This window comes from Myotis lucifugus, unplaced genomic scaffold, assembly GCF_000147115.1.
Source record: "Myotis lucifugus unplaced genomic scaffold, Myoluc2.0 scaffold_215, whole genome shotgun sequence".
Taxonomy (NCBI): domain Eukaryota; kingdom Metazoa; phylum Chordata; class Mammalia; order Chiroptera; family Vespertilionidae; genus Myotis; species Myotis lucifugus.
Window position 1 is genome coordinate 1084784 of NW_005871263.1, and position 13395 is coordinate 1098178.

The window sequence follows — 13395 nt, forward strand, 5'->3', positions numbered from 1 at the left end:
GGGGGGGGGAGGGCACTAATCTAAAATTCTAGAAAACAAATCTTCAAAATAACTTGTTAAACAAATTTTGTTAATCATAAATCTCATTATAAATGAGAACATAAAATTTTTGTATGACAAATGAGAAATACACAAATAATCAGCAGAGGTTAAATGTCTTTCAAAGTTAAAAGCAATGCTGTATCTTTTATATATGGAAGTTAATGGAACAATATAATGTACTACAAAATCCTTAGGAAAATATTTTTATTATATTGCAATATGCAAGAAATCATATACTCAATAATTAAATTTTAAGATAAACTACAATGTTTAGACAATAATGAAAAAAACTTAAAATTTAGCTAACCAATATCAACCTTGTTTTGGCTTAAATTTTAAAATAATTATGTACTGAATTTTAAAAAATGCTGAAAAGTAAACCAAGCTCCTAAGAATTTTATATGGTAGCTAAAAGAGAGACAGAGAGAGGAGGGAAGGAAGAAACAAAAGTAGTCAGCATTTAAAAGGAAGCAGGATATACAATAATCACCCCTGCCAGAGCTTGAGGAAGTGTTGGGTCATCTTGTACACTAGTCTGGGGCGAGGTTAAAAGATAATGGAGTTACAAATCACTAACAGGACAATTATGCACATTTGGAAAAAGTATAATCAAATTGCTTTACAAATTCCCCACAAATGAGAGAATGAGGGCAGGAATGGGAGGTAGGAAATACCCTTCATGAAGTTGACAAGGGGAACATCTGGTGGAGACAGTGGGACCGATTTCACACTTTGATGTACAGCCTCTGCTCTGAACACAAAGCAATGGTCAATTAAATACAAAGAAAAGCACAAAGGTACAGTTAAGCTCAAAAAATAGAACATGAATAAATAAAAAGGAAACAAAAGGCCTCCCACTCAAAATGATCTGCAAGCATAGGATCAAAAAAACAGAAGATACTTCGTTCTGAAAAAGATATCCAACACATCAGCTAGAAAAATAAATCCACTCTAGATGAAACTTATTGTATAGCCCGTCAGGCTATACAATACATAAGTAAGTATGTTTTAAATCAGGGATACATAAGTATATTTTAAATCAGGGATAAATAAAGGAATCATGTGTAAAAAGCCTATACTAGTAAAAGTGTAATATGCTAATTAGGGCAGACGTCCGGACAAAGTCGCAGCAGCTGCCCAAGGCTCAGGTAGGCTGCGAATGGTGGCTGCCACTGCGAGGGCCCAAGGCTCAGGCAAGCCTCGGTGGCTGCGAGGGCTGAGGCTCAGGCAGCCGCGGCAGCCGGCAGTGGCAGCAGCAGAGGCATGATGGGGGCATCACCTTCCCCTGATCAGGCGGTTGCCTCCTGCAGAGAGAGGCCAGACTGTGGCTTAGGGGAGCGGGCCTAAGCCGTCAGTAGGACATCCCCTGAGGGCTCCCAGACTATGAGAGGGGGCAGGCCGGGCTGAGGGACCCCCGCCCCCCCAGTGCACGAATTTTCATGCAACGGGCCTTTAGTCTGTGTGAGTGTGTGTGTGTGTGTGTGTGTGTGTGTGTGTATACATATATATATATATATATATATATATATATATATATAAATAAAAGGCTAAGTGTCTGTCTATCTGGCCGGTAGCTATGACGCGCACTGACCACCTTGGGGCAGACACCCAATGCTGGAGCTGCCATGACGCGCACTGGCCATCCTATATAATAAAGGCCTAATATACTAAGTGCCTGCTCATTCAGTCGGCCATTAAACCAATCAAAGCATAATATGCTAATGATATGCTAAGGCCGCTCAACTGCTCGCTATGATGTGCACTGACCACCAGGGGGACAGAAAGTCGACCGGTTGATCAGTCGCTATGACATGCTCTGCTCACCAGGGGGCAGACGCTCCGACCGGTAGGTTAGCTTGCTGCTGAGGTCTGGCCAATCGGGACTGAGTGAGACAGGCTGGACACACCCTGGAGCCCTCCCATGGTCCCTCCCTGGCTGGCCAACTTCCCACGTCCCTCTCAGCCCTGATTGTGCACCGGTGTGGTCTGTCAGCCTGGCGTGCACGCTCTCACAATCCGGGACCGCTTGGGGCAGTGGTCAGCAAACTGCGACTCAGCATCAAGGGGCCAAAGAGCCACATGTGGCTCGCGAGCCACAGTTTGCCGACCACAGCCTTGGGGGATGTCAGAGAGCCGGTTCTGGCCTGATCCCACAGGCCGAGGAACCTCACTAGTGCACGAATTCATGCACCAGACCTCTAGTCTATAATAATAAAAGTATAATATGCAAATAGACCGAACGGCTAAACAGTGGAACGACCATCTGACAACCATGCTATGACATCCACTGGCACCAGGCCAGACAAGGTGGGTGCAATGCGTTTGGTCAGGACCCAGCCATCGCCCCGTGATCACCCTGCAGAGGGAGGCCCAGGCCACAGGCCGGTGGGGCGATCGATCAATTGGGGGGCTCCATGATCGCCTGGCTCCTGGACTGTGAGAGCGCACAGGCTGGGCTGAGGGACCGCCCGCCCCCGTGCACAAATTTTGTGCACCAGGCCCCTAGTTTAAAAATAAATGGCACCACGGACCTGGCACCGACAAACCAACTCTCAGCTTCCCCCAAATGGGACACAGGCCCCATCACCACCCCAGAGCAATAACCCACCAAATCGCAGCCAATGCTGCCAAGAACCCATGGCGCAAAATGCAGCCCCCAGCCCAGCCCAGCCCAGCCCGGAAACAGTCGCTGTGGGCGCCAGGTAATAACATCACGTAGCAACGCCCGGCTTCCTCTCCCTAGCAACTAGCCTCCTTGGAGTTTCTTCAGCCCAGGAACCCAACCTGCTTTATAGCCAGGTGCAAACATTTTATAGTTTAACCAAATGTTTGTGAAGCGTTTTCATGTGCCTCATCTCATTTGATCCTCACAGAAGTCCTGGAGTAAATAGGAGACTCAGTAGAATCCTATTTTCTTTTCATTAGCTGGAAAATGGAGATTTAGAAAGTTTAGAAACTTGACCTTACTGAAAAGAAGAAATGGTGGAACTTGTAAATGACTTCAGGTTTTCTCACTGTGCAGAATATAGTCAAACACTGCTACAGTTAAATATTTTACCCTTTGTTCTCCCTGTGTGATTTACAATAATAATGTGCTTCATGTTGATATTTACTGCTGTGTTGCTGACAATTACCTGAAAGAGAAGTTGGGGTGCTTCACTGGGCTGGACAAAGTTTAGCTAAGTCAGAAAGCAAGTCTAATTAAACAAGTTTATTTTATATATATAAAACATATATATATATATAAAAGGCTAAGTTGACTTACGCATGCACGATACATATAAAGCTCTTGCTGGTGCCAATTGCACACCTGTGTTTCAATCTGTCATTGTCGATTGTGAATTTCGTTGACACTTCTATTATAGAGAAAGGGCGAATAGCGGTATTAAAATATTTCTTCTGCCCTAACCGGTTTGGCTCAGTGGATGGAGCATCGGCCTGCAGACTGAAGGGTCCCGAGTTCGACTCTAGTCAGGGGCATGTGCCTTGGTTGCGGGTATATCCCCAGTAGGGGGTGTGCAGAGGGCAGCTGATCGATGTTTCTCTTTCATCGATGTTTCTAACTATCCCCTTCCCTTCCTCTCTGTAAAAAATCAATGAAATATATTAAAAAAATATATTTCTTCTAATTAATTTCCTTTCAATGTGCATGAATCCGTGCACCGGGCCACTAGTATCCTATACAATAAAAGGCTAATATGCAAATCGACTGAATGGCGGAATGACCAGTTGCTATGACGCGCACTGACCACCAGAGGGCATATGCTCAATGCAGGAGCTTCCCCCTGGTGGTCAGTGCGCTTCCATAGAGCCTCTCCCACCTCCATGGCAGTCGGACATCCCCCGAGGGCTCCTGGACTGCGAGGGGGCACAGGCCAGGCTGAGGGACTCCCCCCCGCCCCGCACCTCCGCCGAGTGCACAAATTTCATGCACCAGGTCTCTAGTTATGAATAAAAACAGGGAGAAATGAAACCAGAACAAGTAGATAGGAAAGAACAAATGAATTCTGGAAATTAAGTTAATAATCACTGAAATGAAAACAAAACAAAACAACCTCAATAGTGACGGTAAACTACACTGGGCGCAGTCAAAGGATGAGTAAATTGAAAGCCAGTACAGAGGGACGGAGGAAACCAAGATGGTGGCATAGGTAAACACCTGAAATTGCTGCCTCGCACAACCACTTCAAAAATACAACTAAAAGACAAAACAGACATCATCCAGAACACAGAAAGGCTGGCTGAGTAGAAATTCTACAACTAGAAGGAAAGAGAAAAGCACACTGAGACTCAGAGGAGCTGCGGAAGTTAAGTGCAGAGGTACGGAGGCGCACGTGGAAAGGGCTGGCAACTGAGGATGCGGTTGTCTTTTTCAATCAGGAGGGAGACACAAGCTCCCAACTGCTTGAACTCCAGTTCTGGGCGAGTCTCTGGGGACCCAGACTCATACGGGGAGAAACTGGACTGTTTGGCATCGGGCAGAACTCAAGGGCGGCTTTCTCTCAGAGGTGCTTGCAGCGATTACCACGGGACACTGAGACCCAGGACCTCTTAGGGCAGGGCTGAGGATCCGCCATAGCTGTTTGCTCTGCCCTGTTGACTACCTGAGACCCCACCCACCCAAGCTGTGCGCAGAGGCTTTTGCATATGAATGGCCTGGCCCTTTGCAATCTAAAATTACCTAACAAACTGCAGCTGGGTCAGATACCCAGAACATCCAAAAGAAGGCCCAAGGCCCCACAGCAGCTGGCACTGCTTCACAGTTGGGCCTCATCTGGACACCTCCAAACCCCAAACAAAGAAGAGGAATCTGCAGATCTCTCCGTAGCTCCTGCTGGGTAGCCTCAGGCAGAGGCTAAATTAGCACCTCCTTAGAGATCCAAGAGCCAGTGTACCCAGTGGTCAGAGTGGGACCATCCAGATTACAACTCCTCAGATCCATAAGGGACACACTCAGGGGGCAGACTCAGTGAGCACCAAAGCCCCACTGAAGCAAGTCTTGCCCCATAAGGGTGTCTCCAGCACAGAAGTTCTCCCACCGTAGACACAGCTGAATCTCACAGCCAATTGGCCTGGAGGTCAATTCCTCCCACTGATATCAACAACAATCAAGGCTTAACTACAACAAGACTGTGCACAAAGCCCACAAAGGGGTGCACCAAGAGTGTCCACCTCAGGTAATTGGAGAGGCTGAGCCACTGGGCCCTATAGGACACATAGCACACAAAGCCACTCTATCAACACAGGGAAGCATAAAAAATAAGGAGACAAAGAAACAGGTCACAAATGACAGAAATGGAGGAAAGCAAACTACCAGATATAGAGTTCAAAACCACGGTTATAAGGTTTTTCAAGAATTTCCTAGAAACCGTGATAAATTTAGTGAGACCCTCAAGAAATCTAGTGAGACCCGGATATGAAAAAGGACCAACTAGAAATTAAGCATACACTGACTGAAATAAAGAATATTATACAGAGATCCAACAGCAGAATAGAGGATCACAAGAATCAAGTCAAAGATTTGAAATACGAAGAAGCAAAAAACACCCAGCCGGAAAAGCAAAATGAAAAAAGAATCCAAAAATATGAAGATAGTGTAAGGAGCCTCTGGGACAGCTTCAAGCGTACCAACATCCGAATTATGGGGGTGCCAGAAGAAGAGAGAGAGCAAGATATTGAAAACCTATTTGAAGAAATCATGACAGAAAATTTCCCTTACCTGGTGAAAGAAATAGACTTACAAGTCCAGGAAGTGCAGAGAACCCCAAACAAAAGGAATCCAAAGAGGACCACACCAAGACACATCATAATTAAAATGCCAAGAGCAAAAGACAAAGAGAGAATCTTAAAAGCAGCAAGAGAAAAACAGTCAGTTACCTACAAGAGAGTACCCATACGACTGTCAGCTGATTTCTCAACAGAAACTATGCAGGCCAGAAGGGAGTGGCAAGAAATATTCAAAGTGATGAATGCCAAGAACCTACAACCAAGATTACTTTACCCAGCAAAGCTATAATTCAGAATTGAAGGTTAGATAAAGAGAGCTTCATAGATAAGAAAAAGGTAAAGGAGTTCATCACCACCAAACCAGTATTATATGAAATGCTCAAAGGTATTCTTTAAGAAGAGGAAGAAGAAGTAAAAGGTAAAGATAAAAATTATGAACAACAAATACACATCTATCAACAAGCGAATCTAAAAATCAAGTGAATAAAAAATCTGATGAACAGAATAAATTGGTGAATATAATAGAATCAGGGGCATAGAAAGGGAGTGGACTGACTATTCTCAGGGGGAAAGGGGTGTGGGGGATGCGGGAAGAGACTGGACAAAAATCGTACACCTATGGATGAGGACAATGGGGGGCGGGGGTAAGGGCAGAGGGTGGGATGGAAACCGGGTGGAGGGGAGCTATGGGGGGGAAAAAGAGGAACAACTGTAATAATCTGAACAATAAAGATTTAATTTAAAAAAATGTTAATATTAAAAAAAAAAGAAAGAAAGCTAGTACAGAGGAATGCAACATGGAGAACTAGGAAACATGAAGGAACAGAGGATAGAGAGGCCCCAGCACACACCTAAAAAATAAGCCAGAGCCCAAACACATTAGGGTAAGAATAAAGCTACACAATAGTAAGGATAAAGAATCCTCAAAAAAAATACAATTATCTTTTGGCAGCTTAATAGGGCTTTAACATTGTCATTTACTTAATTTTTAACAACTCTTACGGTTATGCTACCAAAAATATTAACAAAAAAGTACAAAAATTGCTTTTTAAAGTGTCATTGACTTTAAACCTTATTTTTACAGTCCTTAATAGTATGTGTTTTTTTAATCACTTATGTTTTCTGTTTAATGTCATGAATTTCACCTTGGGCAGAAATCAATAGGCAGAAAATGAATCAGACTTACAGTAATTGATGTCAATAAAACATATTGGAACCAGTATCTTTTTAAATGCCGAGAACTACAGAACTATTCCTGTAAGAGAACTGTCTAAAAAATTGAATCTACTTTCACTTCTGTTTTGCTTACCTTCTGCTTTCCATAAGGACAGTTTAAGTATTTCAGGCCCTGGGGTTGGAGCACGTTGCCAGAGGATAGTGGTGCAGTTGACTAAGGATGCAAGTAGCTGGCAGACATCTGGAAGTGGAAGGTTTACACCTTTCTTTACAGGGAATCAGATTGCCAACCACTAGTTCCTCCCTTCATGGTTAATTTCCTAAGCTCAGTGGTCACAGGGAGGGACCTTATGAACCCACATGATATTCCTATTCTGAAATGACTGAGAACCATAATTACGAAACTGTATATTCTTTTGTGCATAATTTAGAGTGTGAATAGGAGGAAAACAGAATGTCATAATGAAACCAGATTTGGTTAATAATTTCTTTAATATTCTAAGAGCAAAACATGATTCTGTTACCATACCCAAAGAAAGGACTTTTGCATTATTATCAACCAATAATCTAAATACTTTCTAGTACAATGTACTTTTCTAGAACACCATCTGGGGAATTAGGGGTGAAGAAGGAAAACATAACCAATGCCCCAAAGCATGAAGTGACAGTTCTTTAGTGAGATCACAAAAATAAAATAACTTGGGAAAAGAGGTGACCAAGCTCTTCCTACATGGCTTTCCAAAGAACTCTGTGTATATGGATTAAGGAAGCAAGGTTTAGATTTGATGTATGAGTTTCTTCAATTCATCCAAAGACAGGGTGGACAAAAGTGGGTTTACAGTTGAGTATGGGAAACAATTTATTCTCACATTATTATTTATTAATTACTAGAGACTGGTACACAAAATTCGTGCACAGGTGCGGTCCCTAGGCCTGGTCGGTGATCAAAGCATGAGTGTCTGGCATAGAAGGGCAGGTGCCAGCTGACCTGTCAGCCCTGGGAAGCACCTGGGCCCCCACATGTCCCCCTCCGCCTGAGTCACGGCACCTGAGTCCCCATGCGGAGATGCAATAAGCGCGGCCGGACGCTGCGGGCCGGAGCACAGTGTGGGCCTCTGGGCCACTCAGTGGCACCGCACGGAAGCCAGGCGGGCAGTGTGCTCTCTCCCGGCTGGCCTCGTAGACTGGCTCCTGTGCGAACCCATGGGGAGCCCGATCAGCCCCTGCGGTCCTGGTGGCTGTGGCCCAGCTCACCTGGAAGATGCCACATGGGTGCAGGGCGGGCTCCTCGTGGGTGCCCAGCACTTGAGCGCAGGGGCTTCCCTGGCACGCAAGCCCTGGCATCCCAGGGGAGGGTAGCATGGGGAGTGAGAGTGAGCTTGGCGGACACCCTGCATTCTCACTGCACCTCTGTCCCCGTCACCCATCCCAGGTAGCTGGCGAGAGGTCACAGCGCGTTGCCGATGCCTATCATGCTCTGCACCGCGCCCTGGTGGTCAGCGCACATCATAGCGAGCAGTCAAACTTCCGGTCGAACAACTGCGTGAGGGGACAATTTGCATATTAGGCTTTTATTATATAGGATTGTATTATTTTCCATATGAACAACTGTGAAACTACTTTTGCCCCACCTTGTATATACTGAGCATGGATTATGTGGCAGGCACTAAGAATATGAACGAGAGGCAAAAGTCCTGCTGCCATGTGCCTTGAGTTTCAGTGGAGAAGATAGCCAGATAAACAGATTAGGCTAGGTTCTGAGCTAGGCACTGCCACATGGAACTCTCACAAACACATTCATGACTAGTCACCAAGGTTAGAGAGGAATAACAGTATAACAGACGAAGTAAAGCTCCCAAACAAGTGGATACTCTCCCTACACTCCCTCCCCACCACCAGGATCTGATCACTCAAGGAAAGGCAGAATGAGTGGTTTAAAAACCCCAATCTGTATCTGTGCCTGTGTCTTTCTTTTTGCTTCTTCTTGTGGGTTAAATTAAGGGTTCTAGCACTGAAATGTCCCTAAGAACAATGGTATCAGGTTGCACACATAAAACTACCATCCATTATGGATAAATTAAGGATAACCTGATCTATGCAGATTTCTCATTTTTTTTAGACCCCAGTCCATGAATGAGATGCAACTCTACTGACAAAAAGCTAATTTAGAATGTTGTTAAATAAACAGCAAAGGTCTTAAAAACTGTAGGGTTTCAGGAAAATATCTCTTTGGTGAGAGAAGACATTGACAAAAACTAAAATCATCACTTTAGTAAGTGCTTACTATTTACCAAGCCAAGTCATGCTAGTCTTATCATGAGGTTACAAGAGAAAAAACCTACTTGAGTCCACAGTCTGTGGTTTTCTGTGTTTTTTTTTTTCCACCAAGAAGTCATGCACTTCTCAGTGTTACCTGAAATTCCTACTTGAGAGCTCTTCTGAATAAAACAAGTGAAAGTAACATTATGGGAATGACTTTACTGACACTCTAATTTAGTTCTTTTAAAGTAACTTATTCATAACATCAGCATTGAAAATCATTAAGTGGCACATGTCACAACTGTTCACAAGACATCTGAACAAGTGGCAAGATGCCGCTGCTATAGGCATGTAAAGTGTATTGGAGTAAGGTTCATTCTTGGTGCTGTAAATTTTGTGTTTTGACACATGTATAATGACATATATCCACACTACAGTTTTATTCAGAATATTTTCACTGTCCCAAATCCTCCTGTGCTCCATCGATTCATCTATCCTTCTCTCCTCCACCCCCAAACCCTGACAACCACTGTTCTTGTTAATCTCATTTTGACTTTTCCAGAAATGTCATATAGTTGAAATCAGATTATACTTAGGCTTTGTCCACTTTTTTTTTCTATTAGGTTGTCTCTCTTCTAAATGATATACAGTGTTCCTTATTTATTCTAGAAATTGTCCTTTGGTGGTTATATACTGTGCAAATATCTTTCTCTGTATCATTTGTCTTTTGCTGTATATCAAACCACCCCAAAACATAATGGCTTTTAACCAGCAACTTGTTCATGATTCTAGAGGTTGGCTCTTTGGGCTGGGATGCCGTGTCTCTGTTCTATGTGATGTTAGCTGGGTTCTAATATGCACTGTGGTCAGCTGGGAGCCCCATGGTCTCACATATCTGATGCTTGGCTGGCTACTGACAAGGGCAATGGCAGTAATCAGGCCACAGGGTACTCACCATCCGATAAACTAGCCTGGGCTTGTTCACATGGTAGTGATTGTACAATTCTCAAAACAGCAAGAGAGGGCAAGGCCCAACATGCAAATATTTTTTTATACCTCTGTTTATGTCCTGACCACCAATACTCTGCTAGCCAAGGACAAATTCAAAAGTGATTCTCTACCTCTTGATTAGAGTCAACACTCAGAGGGGAATGCAGACAGGGGTGGGAGGAATTTAAGACTATTTCTGCATATTAATAGTGTCTTTAAATGAAGAGAAGTTTTTAATTTCAATGTAGTTCTATTTATCAATCTTTTATTTTACTGTTAGTTTTTTTTTAGTATCCTGTTTAAAAAACATTTGCCCATCCCAAGTTAAAAAATACATCCTCCTACATTATTCTTAAAAGTTCAATGGAAGAAAAATATTTTCTGCACATTTTAATTTATATCTTAATTATACCTCAAAATGTTGGAATAAAACATATAGATGACAATATGACATGTCTGTCCCTTTAACAGCTGTTTATGTGCACAGTATGCACAACTTTAATAAGGATGCCTAACTTATTAGCAGGCAGATGCTCAATGTCTGCTGGACAATGCACACATAGTGGTAGGGTGGTTTGTCTCTTTCTGTCCTGTGCCTACTAGTCTTTGAGATGTGTTTTTCTTACTCATATAAGCTACTTACATATTTTAAAGTAATAAATTCTTTGTCTAAACACTTTTCCAATTTACCTGTTTGTACATTACAAAATTTTTATGTATGGGAAATTAAATTTAAGTGTGGTAGGAGGATCACAAAACTGTCAAAGTGGTAATTATAGAGCTGCTACTGCTAGTTGGCAGAATTATTATTGGTTTTTATTTTTCATTTTCCCCCAATATTTCTACAGCAAATATGCATTACCTGTGCAATAAAGTTTAAAAGTAGTTTTAAATATTTATGTATTCACTAGTGGACCAGTGCATGAAATTTGTGCACGTTAAAAAGGAATTAATTAGAGGAAATATTTTAATACTGCTATTTGCCCTTTCTCTATAATAGAAGTGTCAGAGATGAAAGAAAATTAGTAAAATGTATATGAAAATCTTCCTCCTATCAGAGTCTGGGGCACACCGCGGGACCCAGAGTCAAGTCCCCGCCCACCCACATGCACCTGGAAATCGCACGAGACCCAGACCTGACCGGCCCCACCCCCATTGGGCGAGATCCAGACCCGGCTGGCCCCACCCCCATCAAGCCCCACCAGGCAGGGGGAGTAGCCTCTGGTCCCCTGTCAAGCTCCGCCAGGTGGGGCATGCAGTCTCAGGTCCCCCGTCAAGTCCCGCTGGGCTGGGGGCATGGCCTGAGGTCCCCCGTCAAGCCCTGCCAGGTGGGGGCGTGGCCTGAGGTCCCCTGTCAAGCCCCATCGGGTGGGGGGTGCAGCCTCAGGTACCCCGCCTTAGCCTGGCACCACGCAGCCTCAGGTCCCTGCTGATCTCTCATTAGGAGAACCCCACCTCCGCTGTGGGTGCAGCCATCTTGTGATTGTGTGATGAAGTAAGGGTCAATTTGCATATTACCTCTTTTTATTATATAGGATACCTATTGATCATTTTCTCTGCAATTTCCTTTATTGCTTCTAATAGCAAGTCTTTCTCCTTAGTATTCTTCCTCACTTTTAAAAAACATTTAATCTTAATCCATCTGGGTTTATTTTTTCCTACAATTTTCAACTATGCCTATAATATTGCTTTTAAATCTCACACTATGCTAAGAATAAGTGTTTCCCATGGTTCCATCAGCTTAACAGTTCCCCTATACTCAGTGTAATCTCTGTGACTGCATATCATGGTAGCTCAGATTGTATATTACAGAGAGCTCCTTCCCCCCTCCCTAAATTCAAACAGAAACAAAATGCAGCTGCATCTGATAATTTAAACTTCAGAATGAATAAATTACTATTTTTTCAGAGATAGGTAGAATTGTTTTTTGTTTGTTTATTCAGAAGTTGATGCAGGCTAGATTCATTCTTTGCAACTATTTAGCAAATTAAAGATCAAGAAGAACACAAGAGACTAAAATATAGAGAATTTTATACTACTGGAGTATTTCTGTAGTTAAAATGAATACTGCTGTTACTTTGTTCTTTTGTAAGGAAAAAAAGGGCAGATGGCTGGTACAAACCCTGCCGCCACATTTATCTATTATGTATTATTGTGTGTATTTTGACTTGTAGTCAAATACAAGAAAAATTAAAAACATTAAATTACTTCTGTTCACCATGTTCATAAGCAGGTCTGTTAAAACAAACAAACAAACAAACAAACAGTTTTCTCCATGTCAGTTACCTGACTTCTAACTTTCTAACTTCAATTGGAGCAAATTTCTTAAGTATATTTAATTAAAAAGCAACTTTTAGAGTAACTACTTCAAATTAGATCCAGCATAAAGCAGCAGTATCTTAACAAATTAAATTATTATATCTTCCCACCACCTCAACATATTTAGTGAGATGGTATCTTTTATAAAGATTCTATCCCTTCCTTCTCTCGTCATAGCTTTGGACAACAGCTGCATGATCGTTTTGGTCATCTGCCTTCTTAGAGATGAATGCATAAAAATACATTTATTTTTTATACAATAGGAGGCGGCAGTAAACCTTTGCTAATAACATATAATCAATTTTTAGAAGCTTTTGAAGGCTGACAGATGCTGAATCCTTCCTCAAGAGAGTTTGCTCAATATCTCAGTACCACATCTAAAACTATATAGGAACCAAAATCCATATATATATTTGCAGGATACAGACATGGGGTCACTATTATTACATAATAACTGAAGCTATTGCAGGGTCAATATCCTTTAAAGATATTACAATTAGCTGAACACTCTCCCTTCAAAGGTTCACAAAATGATGATATCTAAGTTGGGTTAGAGAAACATAAATCTCTAGGACTAAATGGAGCAATAATTAAAATAACTAATTCTAGAAACACTGAATCTAATGACACTTTCATGTAATGGCACTACATAAACTAAAAAAAAAAAATCACTATTAGAATGTTTTTTTCCTACTGTGCTAGAAAGCAATCTTCACAAGTTACTCACAATAAACAGTATAACATTTCACTGTTCATTAGAGGACAGAACAGTTAAAAAGCCAAACTGTAAAGTTCTTTTAAAGGTAATTGGCTTTACCACCCAAGTATAGTCTTTAAAGCAAATTCTTACAGAAGATGCCAAAGTCATGTTTTGAGGATCAC

At 42.3% G+C, this 13395-nt stretch overlaps 1 protein-coding gene across 8 annotated transcripts in view; it reads right to left on the reverse strand.

Annotated features, from left to right (window-relative positions):
* Positions 1 to 13395, reverse strand: part of PTPN1 (protein tyrosine phosphatase, non-receptor type 1) — a 74903-nt gene that overhangs the window by 30342 nt on the left and 31166 nt on the right. For 2 of the 8 annotated variants that reach the window (XM_023761744.1, XM_023761742.1), the window contains exon 1: positions 7079 to 7107. The exons of the other annotated variants lie outside the window; for them this stretch is intronic. In XM_023761744.1, the coding sequence (XP_023617512.1) occupies positions 7079 to 7092 (14 nt within the window). In that variant the 5' untranslated portion in view covers positions 7093 to 7107. Of the gene's footprint in view, positions 1 to 7078; positions 7108 to 13395 lie in introns of those variants that run through there. 8 annotated transcript variants of the gene reach the window in all.